The 25495-nt window shown below is 49.3% G+C and overlaps 2 protein-coding genes across 5 annotated transcripts in view; both read left to right on the top strand.

Annotated features, from left to right (window-relative positions):
- LOC140403402 (uncharacterized) overlaps positions 1-25495 on the top strand; it is a 960939-nt gene that overhangs the window by 127966 nt on the left and 807478 nt on the right. The gene's annotated exons all lie outside the window — the stretch shown is intronic.
- The window catches only part of cyp4f3 (cytochrome P450, family 4, subfamily F, polypeptide 3), an 83536-nt gene continuing 58750 nt past the window's right edge, over positions 710-25495 (top strand). The window contains exons 1-3 of one of the 4 annotated variants that reach the window (XM_072491260.1): positions 710-884; positions 18330-18540; positions 19951-20095. In XM_072491260.1, coding sequence (XP_072347361.1) covers positions 18331-18540; positions 19951-20095 — 355 coding nt within the window. In that variant the 5' untranslated portion in view covers positions 710-884; position 18330. Of the gene's footprint in view, positions 885-2799; positions 2994-18329; positions 18541-19950; positions 20096-25495 lie in introns of those variants that run through there. The other 3 variants (XM_072491258.1, XM_072491259.1, XM_072491262.1) reach the window with 3 other exon arrangements.

Here is a 25495-nt window from a genome sequence, read left to right as displayed (position 1 = left end):
CCTCCTCACCTCCCTCTCCCTGCTCAGTAAACAACAGCTGGGGCACACCTGCCGTTCTCCTATTGGCCAGTTCAGCTGTCAATCACAGCTCCAGCCCATAGACGTTCCACCAAGGCTCTGGGGCGGGGCGTTCTCTGTCTTTTAGCCAATGCTAAAATTTATAAATTTATTTATAAAAATATATTTATTGTACACTTTCCTTTAATCAAAAAATACATCACTGCACCCTGATTCCAATTGCTCGACAAATTTTCACACCCACACAGCTACTGTCCTTTTATTCCCTGGCTTCAGGCTCTTCGGAGGAGGGACAATCATACAAGGATCAGTTGCAACAGAGTTCGACTCCCAGCACAGCGACAGCTCCCCACAGAACTACAGAGGCAGATATCAGCTCAGAGACTCAAGAGTTGCAAAGACAGATCCCGAACACAGTTAGCGACAGCTGCCAGTACAATCCCACAGTCACATATCCCAGCAGAGTCACAGAGTTGGAGAATATCAGAATTAAACAGAGAGGCCAAATCCACTAGCCAGCTACAGAGAGAGGGTCAGAGACAGAGTGAGGGTCAGAGACAGAGTGAGGGTCAGAGACAGAGTGAGGGTCAGAGACAGAGAGAGAGTCAGAGACAGAGTGAGGGTCAGAGACAGAGAGAGAGACAGAGACAGAGTGAGGGTCAGAGACAGAGACAGAGTGAGGGTCAGAGACAGAGACAGAGAGAGTCAGAGTCAGAGACAGAGAGGGACAGAGAGAGAGTCAGAGACAGAGACAGAGTGATCTGTCTTTTAGCCAATGGGCATCCGGGAGGCGGGGCCAGACTCACCTGGGCTGCGGCTGAAGCTGAAGGGAGCGGGTCCGAGTCCCGGAGCCGGAGCGCAATCAGGTACAGATCCCGGTTCCCTCACTCACTCACTCACTCTGTCCCTCACTCACTCTGTCCCTTTGTTTCTGTCCCTCACTCACTCTGTCCCTCACTCACTCTGTCCCTCACTCACTCTGTTACTCATGCTGCCTCTCACTCACTCTGACCCTCTCTGTCACTGACCCTCTCTGTCACTGACCCTCTCTGTCACTGACCCTCTCTGTCACTCTTTCTGACCCTGACACTCTGAAACTCACTCTGTCACTGACCCACACTCTGTCACTGGCCCTCACTCTGTCACCCACTCTGACCCTCAGTCTGTCACTGACCCACACTCTGTCTCTGACCTTCACTGTTACTCAGTTCCAGACCCTCACCCTCACTCCTTCACTTACTCTAACCCACACTCTGACTTTGTCCCTAATCAAGTCCCTCACTCTGTCTCTGTCTCTGACCCTCTCTCTGTAGCTGGCTAGTGGATTTGGCCTCTCTGTTTAATTCTGATATTCTCCAACTCTGTGACTCTGCTGGGATATGTGACTGTGGGATTGTACTGGCAGCTGTCGCTAACTGTGTTCGGGATCTGTCTTTGCAACTCTTGAGTCTCTGAGCTGATATCTGCCTCTGTAGTTCTGTGGGGAGCTGTCGCTGTGCTGGGAGTCGAACTCTGTTGCAACTGATCCTTGTATGATTGTACCTCCTCCGAAGAGCCTGAAGCCCAGGGAATAAAAGGGACAGTAGCTGTGTGGGTGTGAAAATTTGTCGAGCAATTGGAATCAGGGTGCAGTGATGTATTTTTTGATTAAAGGAAAGTGTACAATAAATATATTTTTATAAATAAAAATTTGCTGATGCCACAAAAGGTGGAATAGTGTGAATCACAAAGACGATAGCGATAGACTTCCAGAAACTGGGGAGGTTTCAGCAGATTGGAGTGTGGCAAACGTGACATCTTTGTTCATGAAGGAGAGTCCGGGCATTTCTAGTAACCACAGAGCACATCAGTGGTGGGTAAGGTCTTAGAAACAAAAGTCAAGGAAAGAAAAATCAAAGACACGAAGGAAGATTTGATTTAACGAAGGTGATCCAATTGAAATCCTTGATGAAGTAAAAGTCCAGGCTGATGAGAATGCGATAGAGGTTGCTTGTGTAGATTTAAAAAAAAAAAGTGTTTAGACAAAGTACTACACAAATACCGGTCAACAAAATTGAGGTTTTAATTACGAGAGTGAAAGGTTCAGCGCAGAGGAGTGTTGCTAACTTTTGGTTGGTTCAATTGGCTCTGTTTTATAACCTTTGCTCTAGAGTCGCCAGGTATCTTTATGATACCACCACAAGGTTCAAGTAATGATCAATAACTCAGTCCACCAATTAGTAAGATTCAAATCAAAGCACATTTATTATACACAGTAAATCGCTACTCATGCATAAACTCTACTTTCTAAGCTATTTCTATAACTAAAAGGCCTATACTTAGCTTCGGACTGGCCCACCAGGTCAGGGGGACAAATGGCCTTTCGTTCAGGTCCTGAGTCTGCGGGATTCAAAGCTGGTATGGACTGGTAGCTAGGAGCGCCTATCTCGTAGCGAGCGTTGACTTGAGGCTTGCGTTCTTTGGAGGCAGCTGGACAGGTCACTGTCAAGGGTTGGTTCGCGTTGCTGAGTGACCCTGTCAAGAAGGACAATTTGAACTTGGGGGCTTTACTTTATAGTCCCCAGGGGCTTCCCCCCCTTCGGGGCGGACCCCGTACCTGGTTTCAAGTGATTGGACTTCGTTCCAATCGCTTGGTTCGATTTCTCCAATACTGGAGCGGTTCCCTGATCGATGGGCGGTCTTTAGGTGTCCGTTAACCTCTTTTGTGTTGGCTCCTGCTGGCGCCGAGGAGTCTGGCTTGGCTTTGTTTATCTCAAATGTTTCGATTGTTCCTGGGGCTCGCTCATTAGTATGTAGATGGCTGCTACATTATTATGCCGATGGTTGCTGGTATCGATGCTGTCTGGGCTTTTGCAGAGTCTAATACACAATAAACCTGCACCTGCTAGTTTCTGCCTGTGTTGGCTGAATTTCCCTTCAGCCTTTGCTGGTCTCCATTTTACGTCGGGAATTGGCCAACCCAGGTGGCTACATCAGTGAGTATTTTAGATTCTCTCATGGAATGTGTGTGTTGCTAACTTGGCCAGCGTTTGTTGCCCATCCGTAATTGAACTGAGTGTCTCGCTCGGCCATCTCATCGGGCAGATAACCACATCGCTGTGGTTCTGGAGTCACATGTAGGCCAGACCGGGTAAGGAAGGCAGTTTTCATTCCCTAAAGGGTATTAGTGAACCAGATGTTTTTGTTTTTTTTTACAGCAATCGCTGATAGTTTCATGCTCACTATAATTCAGGCTAGTTTTTCAATTCCCAATTTGATTTAATTGGATCTAAATGTCACCAGCTGCCATGGTGGGGTTTGAACCCGTGTCCCCAGAGCGTGAGACTGCAGTCCACTGACATGGGCACAGCGCCACCATCTCCCTGAGTTGTAATAAATGGCTGCTTGTCAGACAGCCTGTCTAACCTAAAACCTTCTACACTTCCTGGGTCCGTATCCCTCTATTCCCATCCTATTCATGTATTTATCAAGATGCCCCTTAAACGTCACTATCGTCCCTGCTTCCACCACCTCCTCCGGTAGCGAGTTTCAGGCACCCACTACCCTCTGCGTAAAAAAAACTTCCCTCGCACATCCCCTCTAAACTTTGCCCCTCGCACCTTAAACTTGCGCCCCTTAGTAATTGACCTCTATACCTTGGGGAAAAAGTCTCTGACTATCCAGTCTGTCCATGCCCCTCATAATCTTGTAGACATCTATCAAGTCACCCCTCAACCTCCGTCGATCCAGTGAGAACAAATCGAGTTTATCCAATCTCTCCTGATAGCTAATGCCTTCCAGACCAGGCAACATCCTGGTAAACCTCTTCTGTACCCTCTCCAAAGCTCCACATCCTCCTGGACCAGAATTCAACACTATATTCCAAATGTGGCCTAACTAGGATTCGGTACAACTGCAGCATGACTTGCCAATTTTGATACCCAATGCCTTGGCCGATGAAGACAAGCTCCTTGATTACCTTCTCCACCTGCGCTGCCAGCTTGGTGACATAGATGGGCAGACAAGTGGCAGATGAAATTTAATATATCGAAGTGTGAGCTGATGCATTTTGGCAGAAGGTTAGGGTGAGGCAATATAGTCTGAATGACACAGCGTCAAAAACGTGAGCCACAAAGGGAGCTGGAGGATCCCGTGCGTTGATCTTTGCCAATAAAGGGGATTGACAGGGTAGACGCAGAGCAAATGTTTCCCCTTGTAGGATATTCTGGAACGCGGGGTCAGAGTTATAGAATAAAGGGTATCAGATTTAAAACCGAGATGGGGAGACATTACTTCTCCGGAGAGATTGTGAATCTGTGGAATTCTCTTACCCCAGAGTGCGGGGGGTGATGGGACATTGAGTAAAGTTAAGGAGGAGTTGGAGAGAATTTTAATTAGTAATGGGTTGAAGGCATTTACCCTCCGTAGCACTTCGCACCACAGTCTCTCCTCTCGCGTCACCCCCAACCTTTCCTCCCACTTCGCCTTAACCCCCTCCATGGACACCCTGTCCTCCTCCAAAGTCCTCCCATAAATTGCCGAGACAACTCCCCCCCCCCCCCTCCTAAACCCCATTCCAGTGGGGAGACCATAAAGTACTCACTTTTCCCTAAATTTATAATCTTTATTATCGTCACAAGCAGGCTCACATTAACACTGCAATGAAGTTACTGTGAAAAGCCCCTAGTCGCCACACTCCGGCGCCTGTTCGGGTACACCGAGGGCGAATTCATACTGTCCAATTCACCTAACAGCGCGTCTTTCGGGACTTGTGGGGGGAAACCAGAGCACCCGGAGGAAACCCACGCACACACGGGGAGAATGTGCAGACTCCGCACAGACAGTGACCCAAGCCGGGAATCGAACCTGGGACCCTGGAGCTGTGAAGCAATTGTGCTAACCACTGTGCTACCGTGCTGCCCATCAATTTGTAGCCTGGAAACATTCCAAATCGCTGAAGGAGACTGAGGGGGGATTGGACAGAGAGTATACAAGGTTATGATGAGGACACAAAGTAAAGGTGTTCCCAATGGCTGATGATGGGGTGGGGGTTTGGGTTGGGTGGCTGGGGGGTGCTGGCGAGGGTGCAGTGAGTGGTAATGACCTGGTCTCACTGCCCACGAGGCTGGCGCAAGTGGATGAATGATTTCAGAAGGTAATTGGGTGGGGCACTGGAGAGAACCAAACCCTCAGCGGTTACAGGGGGGATGGAATGGGACGGACTGGGATGCTCTACAGAGAGCTAACATGGTGCTGATGGGCTAAATGGCCTCCTCATTTGCAGTAACGTCACTAAGACGCTGACTCATAGAGCAGCACGGTAGCATTGTGGATAGCACAATTGCTCCACAGCTCCAGGGTCCCAGGTTCGATTCCGGCTTGGGTCGCTGTCTGGGCGGAGTCTGCACATCCTCCCCGTGTGTGCGTGGGTTTCCTCCGGGTGCTCCGGTTTCCTCCCACAGTCCAAAGATGTGCAGGTTAGGTGGATTGGCCATGCTAAATTGCCCTTAGTGTCCAAAATTGCCCTTAGTGTTGGGTGTGGTTGCTGGGTTATGGGGATAGGGTGGAGGTGTTGACCTTGGGTAGGGTGCTCTTTCCAAGAGCCGGTGCAGACTCGATGGGCCGAATGGCCTCCTTCTGCACTGTAAATTCTATGATAGAGAGAGAGAGTGGAGAGAATTATCATAGAATCATAGAATTTACAGTGCAGGAGGCCATTCGGCCCATGGCGTCTGCACCAGCCCTTGGAAAGAGTGTCCTACTTAAGCTCACGCCCCCACCTTACCCCCGTAACCCAGTAACTCGACCTAACCTTTTTGATGTGGCGATGCCAGCGTTGGACTGGGGTGAGCACAGTAAGAAGTTTTACAACACCAGGTTAAAGTCCAACAGGTTTGTTTCGATGTCACTAGCTTTCGGAGCGCTGCTCTTTCCTCAGGTGAATGAAGAGCTATGTTTTGATACTAAGGGGCAATTCAGCGTGGCCAATCCACCTAATCGCACATCTTTGGACTTATGGCACAATGTGTGACATGATCCATTCTGTAGGGAGGACGAAGAGAGGCAACATGAAATACAGAGTACAAATCCTGAAGGGTGCACAGGAACAGGGAGACCTGGGCATATAAATGTATAAGCCACACTTTACATACTGATGTGAAGGGGGAGACATTCTGGATCCCGAGAGTGATTTTGGAGATGAAGGGACTCCAGGTCATGTGGATAGATCGGAGATGGCAGAGGGACTGTTTGTCCTCCGAGAGGGCGAGGAGGAATTCGATTTGAGGTGCTCAAGATCACGAGTGGTCTGGGCAGAGAAGAAGAGGGAGGAGCCGTTCCCGTTGGCGGAAGGCATCACGATGGACTCAAAGGGCTGAAGAGCATCGTTCAGGGCTGCAACTATTCTCTGACTCTAACTCTAGCCCCTTTCAGGAGCTCTGTACAGAGAGTTTAACTCTGGCAAAAATGACCGAGATATCCTTGTTAGAGTCATTAGTCTCACAGTACAGAAGAGGCCTTTTGGCCCATCGAGCCTGTACTGACAAAACTACGTTAAATTGATACTAATCCCACTTTGGGCACTTGGCCCGTAGCCTTGAATTTCAAGGGCTCATCCACGTAATTTTTGAAGGCTGTGAGGTTTCCTGCCTCCACAACCCCACCCCCCCCCCCCCCCCCCCCACACACACACACACACACACACACACACACAGGCAGTGTGCTTCAGACCCCCGTCCCACTATGGGTGAAAAAAACCTTTCCTCAAATCCCCTCTAAACCTCCTGCCCTCTCCTTAAAATTATGCCCCCCTCGTTATTGACCCTTCAACTCGTGTCTGCCCAAATATGCATGAGCTGGGGGGGGGGGGCGAAATCCAGCTTTTTGAAACTGTCCTGACTACGAGGTGGGAGTTGCTGATGATGGGCCTTCGCCAAGCTGCTTGGCCTCCGGGACATGTGGGCAGGTGAAGAAGGAATATGATAGACATATTGGCCTTTGGCACGGTGTAGATTTAGCAGGATGACACCTGGACTGCAAGGGGTTAAATTCCAAGGAAGATTTTGCACACACTATGGTCATTGTCCCTGGAATTTAGGAGGCTGAGGAATGAATTGATCGGAGCTTTCAAGACGTGGAGGGGAATGGACAGAATTGCCAGACTGAAACCATTTCCTGCATTCATGGGTCCAGCATTTTCTGCTTTGTCTCAGTTTCCAGCATCTGCAGTAATTTGCTTTTTAACTGTTGCCCGCGCTGCCTCGCGGAGCGAGCCAGAGTTTTCAGAAGTGAAATGAGAAAACTCTTGCGCGTGCAGAGGATGGTAGAGGTTTGGAAACCTCTTCTGCACATACTGGGTCAATTATTAATTTTAAACCTGAGATGAATAGACTTTTGTGAACCATTAACCAAAGGTATCGCGGCATACCGAGCAAAGGTGGGTATATGGGATTGGGTCTGGACCAGCCCTGATATCATTAGGTGGCGGATCAAGACATGAGGGGGTTAACCGGCTATGTTTCACTCACTGCTGACTCTAACCTTTTCTAAGTAATGAATGGCACGATGGCACAGTGGTTAGCACTGCTGCCTCACAGCTCCAGAGACCCGGGTTCAATTCCGGCCTTGGGTCACTGTCTGTGCGGAGTCTGCACGTAATCCCCGTGTGCGCGTGGGTTTCCTCCGGGTGCTCCGGTTTCCTCCCACAGTCCAAAGATGTGCCGGTTAGGTGGATTGGCCATGCTAAAATTGCCCCTGAATGTCCACAAGGTTAGGTGGGGTTACTGGGTTATAGGGATAGGGTGGAGGCGTGGGCTTAAGTAGGGTGGTCTTTCCAAGGGCTGGTGCAGACTTGATAGGCCGAATGGCCTTCTTCTGCACTGTAAATTCTATGATGTCTATGATAGTATCCATAAGTATCCGCAATTACTTATGGTTTAAATTTCCTTGCCTACAACTGCAGATCGATAGATCCAGTGTGGGATTTAGCCCCCAGAAATAAATGTAGCTTTCTGGGATGTGTGAGGGCTCAGGGGGGCTGTTTCAAACCCCCACATCCAACACCCCAGGCCCCAAATCCCAGACCCATGTTCACCCCCCCCCCCCCCTCCACAAACCACAGACCTACCAGGCTGATTGGCCTCCCCCTGTTCCTCCGAGGTAGGGCAGATTGTGGAGGGAGGCAGTGGCGATCAAACAGGCGCCACTGTAAACACAGCTCGTCAGCAGTTCAATCCGGGCCTGTCCTGTCTGGCCCATGTGGGCCAGTGTATTGAATTACATTGTGTTTACAGAACAGGAAGAGGGCATTCGACCCAACCAGTCAACGCTGGTGTTTACACTTCACGCAAGCCTCCTCCCACCTTACTTAGGCTCACCCAAATCCTTCTCTTTTTCTCTCTCTCCCTCATATTCTGATCTAGATTCCTGGTAAACGCACATATACTATTCACATGATGTAATAACTTCTGCGTTCCAGCCACTCTCTTGGTAAACCGTTTTTTCTATAACTCTCCATTCGATTAGCCAATGACTATTTTGCACTGATACTTCCTCCTTGGGGACAGCGAAATATTGGTGGGGAAAAAAACAGGAAGGCAGAGCAAAGCGAGATATGTAAAGGTGCAAGGAAATGTGGCTAGGCGGTGGGTAAGGCCGATTGATCAGAGGGCATTGATTAACATGATATTACGATATTATTGCAATCACAGAGACATGGTTGAGGGGGGGGGGGTAGGACTGGCAGCTCAATATGCCGGGTGTACAGGCAAGACTGGGGAGAGGGGGGGGGGGGGGGGGGGGGCGGTAAAAGGATGTGGTGTCGCAATATTGATCCCAGCTCCAGGGTCCCAGGTTCGATTCCGGCTTGGGTCACTGTCTGTGCGGAGTCTGCACATCCTCCCACTGTGTGTGTGGGGTTCCTCCGGGTGCTCCGGTTTGCTCCCACAGTCCAAAGATGTGCAGGTTAGGTGGATTGGCCATGATAAATTGCCCTTAGTGTTGGGTGGGGTTACTGGGTTATGGGAATAGGGTGGGGGTGTGGGCTTGGGTAGGGTGCTCTTTCCAAGAGCTGGTGCAGACTCGATGGGCCGAATGGCCTCCTTCTGCACTGTAAATTCTATGAACCAGGGAAAGAGTAGGGCCCATTAGGGACCAAAGTTCCTCCTAAACTCAGTCCTAAATCTACTTCCCCTTATTTTGAGGCTATGCCCCCTAGTTCTGCTTTCACCCGCCAGTGGAAACAACCTGCCCGCATCTATCCTATCTATTCCCTTCATAATACTATATGTTTCTATAAGATCCCCCCTCATCCTTCTAAATTCCAACGAGTACAGTCCCAGTCTACTCAACCTCTCCTCGTAATCCAACCCCTTCAGCTCTGGGATTAACCTAGTGAATCTCCTCTGCACACCCTCCAGTGCCAGTACGTCCTTTCTCAAGTATGGAGACTAATACTGAATACAATACTCCAGGTGTGGCCTCACTAGCACCTTATACAATTGCAGCAGAACCTCCCTAGTCTTAAACTCCATCCCTCTAGCAATGAAGGACAAAATTCCATTTGCCTTCTTAATCACCTGTTGCACCTGAAAACCAACTTTTTGAGACTCATGCACTAGCACACCCAGGTCTCTCTGCACAGCAGCATGTTTTAATATTTTATCATTTAAATAATAATCCCTTTTGCTGTTATTCCTACCAAAATGGATAACCTCAGATTTGTCAACATTGTATTCCATCTGCCAGACCCTAGCCCATTCACTTAGCCTATCCAAATCCCTCTGCAGACTTCCAGTATCCTCTGCACTTTTTGCTTTACCACTTATCTTAGTGTCGTCTGCAAACTTGGACACATTGCCCTTGGTCCCCAACTCCAAATCATCCATGTAAATTGTGAACAGTTGTGGGCCCAACACTGATCCCTATGTAGGCAAATCTCAGAGAAGTGTAAAGTAATAGGGTGATAAGAATCAGAGGTTTCGATTTCCCCAATATTAATTTGCATAGGCTAAGTGTGAGAGGCTTAGTGAAGGCGCTATTCATAAAGTGCATCCAGGAGAGCTTTGAGCCAGAATGTAGAGAGTCCTACAGGAGAGGAACTGGTACTTGACTTAATTTTAGGGAATGAAGCCAGGGAGATGGTAGAGGTGCCAGTTGGAGAGCATTTCGGTGATAGTGACCATAACTCAGTAAGATTTAAGGTCGTTATGGAAAAGGACTAAGATAGACCTGAAATGTGGTTCTGAATTGGGGGAAGGTCAATTTTAATAGGATAGGGCTTGATCCAAGTGGGCTGGGAATAGCAACTTGTTGGAAAATTCCCATCAGAGTCATTCAAAAAGGAAATGGAGGGGCAGCACGGTGGCGCAGTGGTTAGCACTGCTGCCTAACGGCGCTGAGGTCCCAGGTTCAATCCCGGCTCTGGGTCACTGTCCCTATGGAATTTGCTCATTCTCCCCATGTTTGCATGGGTTTTGCCCCCACAACCCAAAGATGTTCAGGATAGGTGGATTGGCCACGCTAAATTACCCCTTAATTGGAAAAAAATGAATTGGGTGCTCTAAATTTATAAAAGAAGAAGGAAATGGACAGTACGGGTTCAACATTTTCCCCGTAAGGGTAACGGGCAGGACCAAATAGTTCAGAGAACTCTGGACGTCAAGTAGAATCCCTGCAGTGCAGAAGGATACCATTCGGCCCATCAAACCTGCACCGAATCTCCGAAAGAGCGCTCTACCTAGACCCACTTTCCCCGCGCATTGATCATGCCCCATCCACCTACCCCGCACATCTTTGGACTATGGGAGGAAACCGGAGCACCCGGAGGAAACCCACGTAGATACAGGGAGAACGTGCAAACTCCACACCGTCACCAGAGGCTGGAATCGAACTCGGATCCCTGGCGCCCTGAGGCAGCAGTGCTAACCACTGTGCCACCCCTAAAATAGTAAAATACCTGTTATAAGCGATATACAGGTTTGGATAAGGAAAAAGATGGGAGGTTTATGACAGATACAGGGGGCTTAAAATAGTGGATGCCCTAAAGGAGTACAGTAAGTCCATGAGTATAGTAAATTTAATTTATTTTAAAAATAGATTAGGTGAGCGAAGAGGGGGCATGAGAAAAACACCGGTGGGCAAAATAAAGGAAAATCCCAAGTGTTTTTTAAGTATATTAGGGGCAAGAGGGTAACCAAATAGTAGGGTAGCATGGTAGATAGCACAATTGCTTCACAGCTCCAGGGTCCCAGGTTCGATTCCCGGCTTGGGTCACTGTCTGTGTGGAGTCTGCACGTTCTCCCCGTGTCTGCGTGGGTTTCCTCCGGGTGCTCCGGTTTCCTCCCACAGTCCAAAGATGTGCAGGTTAGGTGGATTGGCCATGCTAAATTGCCCTTCGCGTCCAAAATTGCCCTTAGTGTTGGGTGGGGTTACTGGGTTATGGGACTAGGGTGGGGGTGTGGGCTTGGGTAGGGTGCTCTTTCCAAGAGCCGGTGCAGACTCGATGGGCCGAATGGCCTCCTTCTGCACTGTAAATTCTATGAACCAGGGAAAGAGTAGGGCCCATTAGGGACCAAAGTGGAAATTTGTGTGTGGAGCCAAAAGATGTAGGTGAGGTATTAAATGAATATTTTGCATCTGTGCTCACGACGGAGAAAGACGGTGTAGGTATAGAAAGCAGGGAGGGGGACTGTGATAAAATTGAACAGCTTAGCGTTGAGAGGGAGGGAGCTTTAGCAGACTTAAAAGTGGATCCATCTCCAGATGAGGTGTATCCCAGGCTGCTGTGGGAGGCGAGGGAGGAGATTTCAGGGGCCCTGACAATTTTCAAACTCTCTCTGGCCACAAGAGAGGTGCCAGAGGACTGGAGGACGGCTAATGTGATACCGTCATTCAAGAAGGGAAGCAGTGATAAACCAGGCCCACATCAGTGATGGGGTATTATTGGGAAAGATTCTGAGGGACAGAATTAATCTCCTCTCGGAGAGAATCAAGGATAGCCAGTGTGGCTTTGCAGGGGGAGATCATGTCTGAATAAAATTGATTGAATTTTTCGAGGAGGTGACTAGGTGTGTAGATGAGGGTAGTGTAGTTGATGTAATCTACATGGACTTCAGTAACGCTTCTGACAAGATCCCAAATGGGAAACTGACCAAGAAAGTAAGAGCCCACGGGATCCAGGGCAACTTAGCAAATTGGATCCAAAACTGTCAGGAGGCTGGAGGGTAATGATTGAAGGTTATTTTTGTCACTGGAAGAAGCCTGTGTCCAGTGTTGCTCCACAGGGATCAGTGCTGGCTCCCCTGTTTGTCGTGTACATTAATGATCTGAGGTGAATGTGGGTGGTGTGATTAGTAAGTTTGCAGAAGACACAAAAATTGGTGGTGTGGCAAATAGCGAGGAGGAAGACCTTGGATTATAGGACGATATAAACGGGCTGGTCAGATGGGCAGAACATTGGCAAATGGAATTTAACCCTGAAAAGTGCGAGGTGATGCATTTTGGCAGGAATATCAAGACCAGGGATTACACAATGAACAGTAAACTGCTCGGAAGTACAGAGGACCGGAGGGACCTTGGCGAGCACATCAATAGATCCCTGAAGGCAGCAGGATACGGAGATAAGGTGGTTAAGATGGTTAAGAAGGTATCTGGGATACTTGCCTTTATTAGCCGAGGACAGAACGGTAGCACAAGCCAGGGACCCAGGTTCGATTCCCCGCTGGGTCACTGGCTGTGCGGAGTCTGCACATCCTCCCCGTGTGTGCGTGGGTTTCCTCCGGGTGCTCCGGTTTCCTCCCACAGTCCAAAGACACGCAGGTTAGGCGGATTGGCCATGATAAATTGCCCTTAGTGACCAAAAAGGTTAGGAGGGGTTATTGGGTTACGGGGATAGGGTGGAAGTGAGGGCTTAAGTGGGTCGGTGCAGACTCGATGGGACGAATGGCCTCCTTCTGCACTGTATGTTCTATGAATAGAATATAAGAGCAGGGAGGTTATGATGGAGCTGTATGAAATGCTCATTGGGCCACAGCTAGAGTACTGTGTGCAGTTCTGGTCACCACACTATAGGAAGGATGCGATTGTATTGGAGAGGATGCAGAGGAGATTCACCAGGATGTTGCCTGGGCTGGAGCGTTCCAGCTATGGCGAGAGGCTGCTTAGGCTGGGGTTGTTTTCCTTGGAGCAGAAAGGCTAAGGAGGGGAACCTCATTGAGGTTTACAAAGTTATGAGGAACATAGACAGGGTGTGTTGCTAACTTTTGGTTGGTTCAATTGGCTCTGTTTTCTAACCTTTGCTCTCGGGTCACCAGGTATCTTTATGATCCCGCCACAAGGTTCAAGTTGAAGTGATGATAAATAACTCAATACAGCGATTAGTAAGATTCAAATCAAAGCACATTTATTTACACACCGTCAAATCTACTCGTGCATAAACGCTACTTTCTAAGCTACGTCTACAACTAACAGGCCTATACTTAGCTTCGGACTGGCCCACCAGGTCAGGGGAACAAACGGCCTTTTGTTCAGGTCCTGAGTCTGCGGGATTCAAAAGCTGGTATGGACTGGTAGCTAGGAGCGCCTATCTCGTAGCGAGCGTTGACTTGAGACTTGCGTTCTTTGGAGGCAGCTGGACAGGTCACTGTCAAGGGTTGGTTCGCGTTGCTGAGTGACCCTGTCAAGAAGGACAATTTGAACTTGGGGGCTTTACTTTATAGTCCCCAGGGGCTTCCCGCCCTTCGAATCGGAACCCCGTACCTGGTTCCAAGTGATTGGACTTCGTTCCAATCGCTTGGTTCGATTTCTCCAATACTGGAGCGGTTCCCTGATCGATGGGCGGCCTTTACGTGTCGGTTAACCTCTGTTGTGTTGGCTGCTGCTGGCGCCGAGGAGTCTGGCTTGGCTTTGTTTACCTCAAATGTTTCGATTGTTCCTGGGGATCGCTCATTAGTATGTAGATGGCTGCTACATTATTATGCAGATGGCTGCTTGTATCAATGCTGTCTGGGCTTTTGCAGAGTCTAATACACAGTAACTTGCACCTGCTGGTTTTGGCCTGTGTTGGCTGAATTTCCCTTCAGCCTTTGCAGCTTTCCGTTTTACATCGGGAATTGGCCAACCCAGGTGGCTACAGGTGGATAGGAAGAAACTTTTCCCCTTTAGTAGAGAGGTTAATAACCAGGAGGATAGATTTAAGATAAGGGGCAGGAGATTGAGAGGGTATTTGAGGAAAGGCCTTTTTCACCCAGAGGGTGCTGGGAGTCTGGAACTCTCTGCCTGATAGGGTGGAAGAGGCCGGAACCCTCACAACATTTAAGTATTTAGATGAGCACTTGAAAGGCCAAAACAGTCAATGCTACGGACCAAGTGCTGAAAAATGGGATTAGAACGGATAGTTAATTGCCCCTTGATGGCCAGTACAGACATGATGGACCGAAGGGCCTCTTTCTGTGTTGTGAAACTCAATCGTTATTTTCTTTCTGCCCACCCGATCAAACCCTTTCACAAAGGCAGGTCACCACCAGCCTCTTGCAACTTTCTCTGATGGTTAGAACAGCTCCGATCCGATATCATATCTGTAAGTAGGCGGCACCGTAGCACAGTGGTTAGCACTGTTGCCTCACAGCGCCAGGGTCCCAGGTTCGATTCCCGGCTTGGGTCACTGTCTGTGCGTTCTCCCCGTGTCTGCGTGGGTTTCCTCCGGGCGCTCCGATTCCCTCCCACAAGTCCCGAAAGACGTGCTGATTAGGTGAATTGGACATTCTGAATTCTCCCTCGGTGTACCCGAACAGGCGCCGGGATGTGGCGACTAGGGGCTTTTCACAGTAACTTCATTGCCCAACAGGGACTGTGCACAGTGCTGTGTGTGTGTATAATTGTGCAATTATCCTGTTTGATTATATTCTACAAATGAGGAACTGTGCCTAACTTTATTTTAACCTAATTTTAAAAGTGAATTTAACAGGGTGAGGAAGTGTTGTGACAATGACTCTGCCAGTACCCTCCAATCAGCTTACAGAGGCGACGTCTGTTAAATTGCAGTTAATGCGTGGGTTGGTTCTGCTTTTAGGCCCAATGCCACACTCCCGACAGTAAGACTCTATTCATTGTCCCTCTGACCCCTGGTCAGACTTGTTTTCATTCTTTCACCGCTTGTGGGCGTCGCTGTCATTTATTTTCTTTCCGTCCCTAATTGCCCCTTGAGAACGGGGGGGGGGGGGGGGAGAGCCGGCTTCTCCAACCGCCGCAGTCCAAGTGGCGTAGGTACAGCAACAGTGCTGTTGGGGAGGGAGTTGCAGGATTTTGACCCAGCGATTTATGGGATAAATTTGCTTTATTGGCCGAGGAATGAGCAGGGAGGTTATGATGGAGCTGTACAAAACACTCATTGTGCCACAGCTAGTGTACTGTGTGCAGTTCTGGTCACCACACTATAGGAAGGACATGGTTGGACTAGAGAGGATGCAGAGGAGATGCAACAGGATGTTGCCTGGGCTGGAGCGTTTCAGCTATGAAGAGAGGCTGGTTATAGAACATAGAACATAGAACAATACAGCGCAGTACAGGCCCTTCGGCCCACAATGTTGCACCGAAACAAAAGCCATCTAACCTACACTATGCCATTATCATCCATATGTTTATCCAATAAACTTTTAAATGCCCTCAATGTTGGCGAGTTCACTACTGTAGCAGGTAGGGCATTCCACGGCCTCACTACTCTTTGCGTAAAGAACCTACCTCTGACCTCTGTCCTATATCTCTTACCCCTCAGTTTAAAGTTATGTCCCCTCGTGCCAGCCATATCCATCCGCGGGAGAAGGCTCTCACTGTCCACCCTATCCAACCCCCTGATCATTTTGTATGCGAATGGTTAGGTTGGGGTTGTTTTCCTTGGAGCGGAGAAGGCTGAGGGGGGACCTAATTTAGGTGTATCAAATTATGAGGGACACAGGCAGCACAGTAGCATAGTGGTTAACACGATTGCTTCACAGCTCCAGGGTCCCAGGTTCGATTCCGGCTTGGGTCACTGTCTGTGCGGAGTCTGCACGTTCTCCCCGTGTGTGCGTGGGTTTCCCCCGGGTGCTCCGGTTTCCTCCCACAGTCCAAAGATGTGCAGGTTAGGTGGATTGGCCATGATAAATTGCCCTTAGTGTCCAAAATTGCCCTTCGTGTTGGGTGGGGTTACTGGGTTATGGGGATAGGGTAGAGGTGTTGAGTTTGGTAGGGTGCTCTTTCCAAGAGCCGGTGCAGACCCGATGGGCCGAATGGCCTCTTTCTGTATTGTAAATTCTATGATATTTAATTTTTCCAAATAAGGGGCAATTTAGCGTGGCCACTCCACCTACCCTGCACATCTTTGGGTTGTGGGGGGTGAGACGACCCACGCAGACACGGGGAGAATGTGCAAGCTCCACACGGACAGTGACCCGGGGCCGGGATCGAACCCGGGACCTCGGCGCCTTGAGGCAGCAGTGCGAACCGCTGTGCCACCGTGCCGCCCTGTGAGGGACGTAGACAGGGTTGTTAGGAAGTAACCTTTCTCCTTGGTAGAGATGAATCTCCAGCGGGCGTAGATTTAAGATGAGGGGCAGGAGATTTGGAGGGGATTTGAGGAAAGACCTGTTCAGCTAGAGGATGCTGGGAACCTGGAACTCGCTGCCTGAAAGGGTGGGCGAGGCGGGAACCCTCCCAACAGTTAAGATGTATTTAGAAGAGCACTTGAAACACCAAAGCAGACAAGGCTATAGACAGACTGTTGGAGAATGGGATAGGATAGATGGGTGCTTGACGGCTGGTACAGACACAATGTGCTGAAGTCTCTTTCTGTTCTGTAAAGCTTTATGACTCTGTGACTATGACTCGATGAGGGATCGGCAAGATATTTACAAGTCTGAATGGTGGGTGTCTTGGAGGGGAATGTACAGGTGATGGTGTCGGAACATAAGAAATAGGAGCAAGGCTGACGAGTGTGTGAGTGTGTGTAAGCTGTCAATCACAGCCCAGTAAGGGAAATGAATGAATGACTTGCAGTTCAAGGATCTGAGGGGTTTAAACATGGCTCACTTATTTATCTTTCCAGGAATTGACAGGTGGTGTTTCCTATGTCTGAGCCAGCAGGTACATTAGAACAATAGAACATTACAGCGCAGTACAGGCCCTTCGGCCCTCGATGTTGCGCCGACCTGTGAAACCAATTTAAAGCCCATCTACGCTATTCCATTATCATCCATATGTCTATCCAATGACCATTTGAATGCCCTTAGTGTTGGCGAGTCCACTAATGTTGCAGACAGGGCATTCCACGCCCTTACTACTCTCTGAGTAAAGAATCTACCTCTGACATCTGTCTTATATCTATCTCCCCTCAATTTACAGCTATGTCCCCTCGTGCTAGCCATCACCATCCGAGGAAAGAGGCTCTCGCTGTCCACCCTATCTAATCCTCTGATCATCTTGTATGCCTCAATTAAGTCACCTCTTAACCTTCTTCTCTCTAACGAAAACAGCCTCAAGTCCCTCAGCCTTCCCTCATAAGATCTTCCCTCCATACCAGGCAACATCCTGGTAAATCTCCTCTGCACCCTTTCCAATGCTTCCACATCCTTCCAATAATGCGGCGACCAGAACTGTACGCAATACTCCAAATGCGGCCGCACCAGAGTTTTGTACAGCTGCAACATGACCTCGTGGCTCCGAAACATAAATTGACCAGGTGAATGTTAGAACAGTGATTTGTTTCACTTCCTCCGTCGTTGAATATATTTAAAGCTGGAAGAGACATATTGTTGGTCTCTTGGGGAATTCGGGGATAAGGGGAGAGGGCGTTATGACTAACATTAAAGCTGGTGGCTGGCCGGAAATTTCTGTTTGGCATCTTTGGGAAGAGTTGCAGGACAGGAGAGGAGACCGTTGACCCAATGGGCCCGAGCTGACTCTCGGCAGGATCAACGCTCCCAGTCGCTCTTGCCCTGCCTTTCCTCCCTGTAAATTATTCAATTCTGTATTCGAGGCCTCGATTGATTGTGCCTCCAGCACACTCTCGAGCAGTGGTTTCAGGGCTGGGATCCTGCTGTGTAAAAACATGGTTTTCCGCCTGTTTCTTCTTTTTGCCAATCCCCTTAAATCTCCGTCCTCTGGTTCCCGATCCTTCCACCAACGGGAAAAATCTCTCCCTTTCAACTCTGTCCAGACCCTTCATGATTTTGAACACTTCCATCAAATTTTGGCTCCTCCAGACTATCCGTGTCACGGCGGCCCCTCATCCATCCATGGAACCCATTTCGTAAATCTTCTCTGCATCCTCTCTTAAAGCCTTCTCCTCCTTCTCCTGACAGGATGTTGCCAACGCTGGACCAGCTACCCCTGAGCCAGGGCTCCATGCGGACCTACCTGTGGTGTATCATCATCGCCCTGGCCCTGGGCACCTTCGTCAGGTCCGCTCTTTACGTCCTGGAGCTTCTGAGGAGTTTTTGGGAGAATTCCAGGAGGCTGAAGTGTTTCGACGGCCCCCCGAGGCGGAGTTGGCTGATGGGGCACCTGGGAATGGTAGGAGCCGCGCTTCCCCGCCCCCACAGGAAGGTTGTGCGGTCCGTCCGTCCGTCCCCCCCCCCCCCCCCTCCCTCCCCATCACATGGCAGAACCCAAAAGTAACGTGGAGCCCTGGGAGAGGGAATGACCGACCATAATCTGACTCCCATGTGGTAAGGTACCGGTATCCTTATGGGGAGAGGTTGAGTAGGTTGGGCCTGTACGTGTTGGAGTTTAGGAAAATGAGAGGCGACCTTACTGAGACATATCGGATTCTCAGGGGGCTCGACAGGGTCGATGCTGAGAGGGTGTTTCCCCTTGTGGGAGAGTCTAGGACCAGAGGGCAGAATCTCAGAGAAAGGGGGTCGCCCATTTCAGACAGAGATGAGGAGGAATTTCTTCTCTCAGAGGGGAGTGGATCTGTGGAATTCTTTACCGCAGAGAGCTGTAGAGCTGGGCCGTTAAGTATGTTCAAGGCCGAGAGAGACAGATTTTTAATCAGTGCAGGAATCGAGGGTTATGGGGATAAGGCGGGAAAGTGGAGTTGAGGATTATCAGATGGGTCACGAGCTCCTTGGCGGAACAGACTCGATGGGCCGAACGTCCTACTCCTCCGTCTTGTGGTCATATTATGGATCCACAGCTCCTCACGAGGTCCTCGGTCCTCGTGACGCGACCGGTGGCTTCACCGTCCAAGTTAGAAACATAGAAAATAGGAGCAGGCGGAGGCCATTCGGCCCTTCGAGCCTGCTCCGCCATTCGGGGGGGGGGTTGGGCCCAGCAGTCCCTCAATGAGCAGTGATTGGGCCCATCAAGAGGGCAGAGATGGTCCTTGTTCAAATTAAAGGGGCCAAAGGAACTTAAACTCAAATGCTGGGAATGAGCATGAGACGCATGTGGATAGAGAGGATTTGGGGTCTGATTAAATCCAGGGCTGAGGAATGTGCTTCCTCTCTCACACACTGAACCATTCTGTGTCGAGCCGTGAGATGCCGCCTCGTGAATTTACTTCATCACCCACCCCGTGCCGAATTTGCTAAATTAAATTGGTTCCGCGCTCCCTTCCCTCTGACCTGTTTTATTTTATTCAGGTTACTGAGGACTTGCAGGTATGTGACATTTTCAGGTGTTTGTGGATCTAACGGAAAGGTGAAGGTACGTCTGTCCGAAACATCTCGTCTCGTTGCTGGGGTGTAGCGACTGCGGGTGAGGGTGGGGAGAGGGGTGCAGATTCCTGTAACTCCCTCGCAGTTCCTGCTCCCGGAGTTTGTGTGTGTGTGTGTGTATCTGGTTTATACTGAACGATGTTCCCGGCCTGGGTCGCTGCTACTTGACCGTTTTTTGTTGGTTGATGAATCGCTTGCCTTGCTCCACCTGTGGCTTTATGTGTAACCTGCCCCTTTGTTTCTCCGCTCCGCCCGTGAGTAGATCAATCCGGACGAGGAAGGGATGCGGAAGATCGCGGAGCTGGTTTTAACGTTCCCGCTCATCATGAAGACGTGGTTCGGACCCACTTTGCCTTTAATCTCGCTGTTTCACCCCGAGTACATTAAGCCCGTCCTACTGGCTTCAGGTATTAAATCAAATCTGGGCCATTGAATCATAAGGGAGCCCTGTTTCTGGTGTTAAGTAGTGACGTGAGGCGGTAAAGGCCAGAATTCTCCCGCAGTTGGGATTGTCTTTTCCTGCCGGCAGCGCACCCCTCGCCCACGGGCGGGGTGGCTTCAACGGGAAATCCCGTTGACAAGCAGCGGGAATAGAGAATCCCGCCGCCAGCGAGCCAAGAATCCGGCCCAAAGTCTCCCTGCAGGGATATTGAACACACCCGTGCTCAAATGGTACTTCAGCGTGTCCAAGAAGCACAGTCCAATTGGGCCTCAATCCAGTTTTAGTCAGCCTGAAGAGTAGAGGAATGAACAAGAGGGGAGGTGGGGGTGGGGGGTGGGAACAGGACATACAGACCAAGACGGAGGACCTGAGAAGGAAGTGATAAAGGAGCCATGCCAAGGGTTATTGCAAGAAATAAAAATGTCATGGGTGCAGAGGGTAACATATTAGCCTGGATTGAAGATTGGCTAGTTGGCACAAAACAGAAGAGTATGCATAAATGGGTTTTGTCTGGTTGGCTGGATGTGATGGGTGGAGTCCCGCAAGGGTCTCTGCTGAGGTCTCGAGTTTTTACAATTTATATCAATTCTTTAGATGAGGAGAGCGAAGGCAGAGTTGCGAAACTTACAGACGACACAAAGATAGGTACGAATGTACGTTACCACAAGACGTAGGAGCAGAATTAGGCCACTCGGCCGATCAAGTCTGCTCCGCCATTCAATAATGGCTGATATTTTTCTCATCCCCATTCTCCTGCCTTCTCCCCATAACCCCTGATCCCGTTATTAATCAAAAACCTATCTCTCTCTGTTTTAAAGACACTTGGTGATTTGGCCTCAGATATGTTGCGAAGACATATGGATATAGATAGGTTTTGAGTGGTGTTATGGGCCAGGGTTTAGAGAACCCCAAAGTGTATCATGGAGTTCACCTGACCCACAACTTTTACTAGATTGTGGTATGGGGAGCACACAGTCCACTCTACAGGGGTGGGACAGCAGAAATGGAAAAGTGTTTTTTAAAGCAAAACAATGTTTATTCTATGAACTCAAGTTAACCTTTTAAAAATTTTTTTTAAAAATCCAGTGAACATCTTAGCTACCATCACTTCAAATACAACGCCCAAAAAATACAACACTTAAGTAATCCTTAAAAACTTCCCAAACAACATCCAGAAGACAGAAGAAACACCTTTTAACAGAAGCATATTAGGTTTACATGCACTACTGAGAACATGTATAATTCTGAATTCACCAAGTGATCAAGAGATAGTCTTTTCATGCCAGAGAGATCAACAGTACACCTGCTCTGTCTGGCTTCAGCTCCAACACTGAAAACGAAACTAAAACACACCCTGCAGCAAACAGCCTAAAACGAAAGTAAAACGCTGACAGACTGCCCAGCTCCATCCACTCTCTGACATCACTGTAGTAGTAAACGGAAGGATGTTACAAGTTACAAAGGGACATAGATAAGCTGCAGCGCTGGGCTGAGAGGTGGCAAATGGAGTTTAATGCAGAAAAGTGTGAGGTGATTCATTTTGGAAGGAATAACAGGAAGACAGAGGACTGGGCTAATGGTAAGATTCTTGGCAGTGTGGATGAGCAGAGAGATCTCTGTGTCCATGTACATAGATCCCTGAAAGTTGCCACCCAGGTTGAGAGGGTTGTTAAGAAGGCATACGGTGTGTTAGCTTTTATTGGTAGAGGGATTGAGTTTAGGAGCCATGAGGTCATGTTGCAGCTATACAACACTCTGGTGCGGCCGCATTTGGAGTATTGTGTGCAATTCTGGTCGCCGCATTATAGGAAGGATGTGGAAGCATTGGAAATGGTGCAGAGGAGATTTACCAGAATGTTGCCTGGTATGGAGGGAAGATCTTATGAGGAAAGGCTGAGGGACTTGAGGCTGTTTTCGTTAGAGAGAAGGTTAAGAGGTGACTTAATTGAGGCATACAAGATGATCAGAGGATTGGATAGGGTGGACAGTGAGAGCCTTTTTCCTCGGATGGTGATGTCTAGCACGAGGGGACATAGCTTTAAATTGAGGGGAGATAGATATAGGACAGATGTCAGAGGTAGGTTCTTTACTCAGAGAGTAGTAAGGGCGTGGAATGCCCTGCCTGCAACAGTAGTGGACTCGCCAACACTAAGGGCATTCAAATGGTCATTGGATAGACATATGGACAATAAGGGAATAGTGTAGATGGGCTTTAGAATGGTTTCACAGGTCGGCGCAACATCGAGGGCCGAAGGGCCTGTACTGCGCTGTAATATTCTATGTTCTATGTTCTAAACACCCATTTCTTAAAGGCATTCTCACTACAGATATTTATATACACACCCATTTATAAACACCCATGTCTAAAGGTACTCTCACATGACAGTGGACAAAACTGGCAGATGGAGCATAATGTGGGAAAATGTGAAGTTGTTTACTTTGGCAGGAAGAATAAAAAAGCAGAGCATTACTTAAATGAAGAACAAATACAAAATGACGAGGGGCAGAGGGATTTAGGTGTTCTCGTGCACGAGTCACAATGTTAGTGTGCAGGTGCAGCATGTAATCCAGAAGGCTAATGTAATGTTATCCTTTATTACGAGAGCAATTGAACATAAAAGTAAGAAATTTATGCGTCAGCTATAGTGTTATGGGTCAGGGTTTAGAGAACCCCAAAGTGTATCATGGAGTTCACCTGACCCACATCCTTTAATAGGTTGTGGTATGGGGAGCACACGGCCCACTCTACAGGTGTGGTACAGCAGAAATGGAAAAGTATTTTTTAAAGCAAAACAAAACAATGTTTATTCTATGAACTCAAGTTACCCTTTTTAAAACATGCAGTGAACATCTTAGCAACCTTTAATTCAAATACAACCCCCAAATACAACATTAAGTAATCCTTAAGCTGTCCTTTTAACATCCATAAGACTTTTTTTAAAAAAAACCTTTAAAGAGAAGCACATCAGGTTAAAGTCACTACTGAGAGCAGTTATTAGTTTTAAATCACCAAAGGATTGATATACAGTCTGTAGATTACAGAGAGATTCATACCCCTTCTGGCTGTGACTGCAGCTATCCAGCTCTGAAAACGAAACTAAAACACACCCTGCAGCAAACAGCCTAAAACGAAAGTAAAAAGCTGACAAACAGCCCAGCTCCACCCACACTCTGACATCACTGATAAACACCCATTTCATAAAGGTACTCTCACAAGACCACAGGGCATTGGTGAGACACCCGGGCAGAATCTTGCTAGATCTTTCCAAAGTGTCGAGCTGGGACTGAAAACCAGCTTGTAGCTCTCCAGTTGCACAGACCAGTTTTCTCTCCCGATCTGGAGCCTCTTTGAAGAAAGTGAGTGGGCCTGGTTTACACTGTCACTCTCCGGCAGGGTGGCTCCTGATAGAGGCGGCATGCGGCTCGGAGGCGTTAATCCCCCCCCCCCCCCGCCCCCCCCCCCGACCACCCAACCACACAGGTATCAGGGCTCCCCCCACCATTACCATGGACGTATCTCCGCCTTTGCCCCCCGCCCCCCCCCCCCTCCAGTGGCCACTCCCCACCCCACACTCCTCACGAGTGGTACGTCTTTGGAACTCTACCTCAGAAGGCGATGGAGGCCGGGAGGGGCGGGGGGGCAGGATGTTCACTGAATATCTTTAAGGCGGAGGTAGATACATTCTTGTCAGGCAAGGGGGGATCACAGGTTCTCGGGGGTAGGTGGGAATGCGGAACACAACACTAAACAGATCAGCCGTGATCTTATTGAATGGGCTCGAGGGGCCGAATGTCGTACTCCTTAGTCGTACGTTTGGATGACGAGATGGATTGAAAGTACTGCTTCTAGCAACACTTTGAAACAACTTGAAATTGCGGTATGCGTTAGAAGCAGCGACAGTGCCGGAGGAGGAGGCCATTTGACACATCGTGTCTGTGGTGGTACCAACCCACCCACCAGGATCGGCCTGGAGTCTCCAGGGATTGAAGATCAATCTCCAGAACACTGCTGTGTGCGACCATGGAGGGGAGAAAAAAAAAAACAGGGGGACATCAAAAAAGATTGGGCCTCCAGTCAAATTCTTTGACCATTTCTCTTTCCCAGGTATGGTCTGTTGAATGATGGGGAGGAATGGCACCAGCTCCATTGGCACATTTCCCAGCTCCAAGGTGCTGGGTGGATGGGCCTCCTCCAGGGCCCATCTCAGGCCCTCCTCTCGTTGACCAATTCTGGTGAGACATTCTCGTCCATCAGTTTGCCCTTAACCTTGGGCGTGGTTTGAAGGAAATGAAACAGAGTCTCATGTCGAGTGCGGTTAGCTGGGTGTTTCCCAAGTGCTGAGAATGACCCCCGCTATTAAACGCAACTCTGCTTCATGACAGGGCCTTGGCGAGGAAAGCCATGCCAAGGCCGCACTTAGTCCCATTTAAAAATGGCACCACTTGATCCCCCTATGCGACTCCTGGATCCACCCCCCCCAAAAGAACACCTGTTGGGGGGGGGGGGGGGGTGGGGTGCTTGAGACCCCGCCTCATAAAGGCAGGGCACCCCCAGGCCCAATCCCCAGCACCGGCAAAATGCCGCCATGGCACCACTAGCTTGCCACCTTGGCAGTGCCACCTGGGTGCCCGGGTGGAAGTCCCAGACTGCCTGTGCCAAAGTGGCATCGGTAGTGCCAGGATGCCACCCTCCTCACCGGCAGAAAATGGCCACCTGGGCCATCAGAAACGGCGTGCATGAGGCTGGCCAGGGTTCGTCCCGGTGCGCCTCCAGGGTGACCCGGTCTGGGGTGAAAGAAGTTCTTTTGGGGGGTAAATGTGGGAAAAAGTTGGGTATAGGGTGATCCTGCCACGTAGAAGGGCAGGTGCCCCCCCCCCACCCCCCCTCACTCACTGGGCCCTGAATGAGGTCCCTTTACAATGTGCTCAGGAAGAACATGTAATCACGGCTTCACGTGGCGATGAACATTGAACTGATTGTAGCAAGAGAAAAGCTCAGATGAGTGTTTTTGTTACGCCTGCTGCCTTCGCTCTCTGTTAAACATTTCCCCTGCTCTGGCTTTGTTGTGACAAAATATCTTGTGAACCGTCAGCCACTAATGGCCTCTCCCTAAGTACGTTGCAGCAGTTTGACGTTGGGGCCTTTGGCTGGTGTTGACGTTGGAACTTTGATCTTTGGCGCAGCTCTCAATTCAACAGGTTGAACCCAGGAGCACATTGAATCGCACTACTCTGCACCTTGGCTCTCGGTTCCTGATTGCTGTCAGTGCATGCCCCCCCCCGCCTCTCTCTCTCTCTCTCTCTCTCTTTACCCCCACCCCCGTCTCTGTTCCCTCTCTCCCTCGCTGTCCTCACTACCTTTCTG

This window comes from Scyliorhinus torazame, chromosome 27 (genome assembly GCF_047496885.1).
Source record: "Scyliorhinus torazame isolate Kashiwa2021f chromosome 27, sScyTor2.1, whole genome shotgun sequence".
In the NCBI taxonomy this organism is placed as follows: Eukaryota; Metazoa; Chordata; class Chondrichthyes; order Carcharhiniformes; family Scyliorhinidae; genus Scyliorhinus; species Scyliorhinus torazame.
The sequence above is the reverse complement of the archived record's forward strand: the minus strand, read 5'-3'. Positions and strand labels throughout refer to the sequence as shown.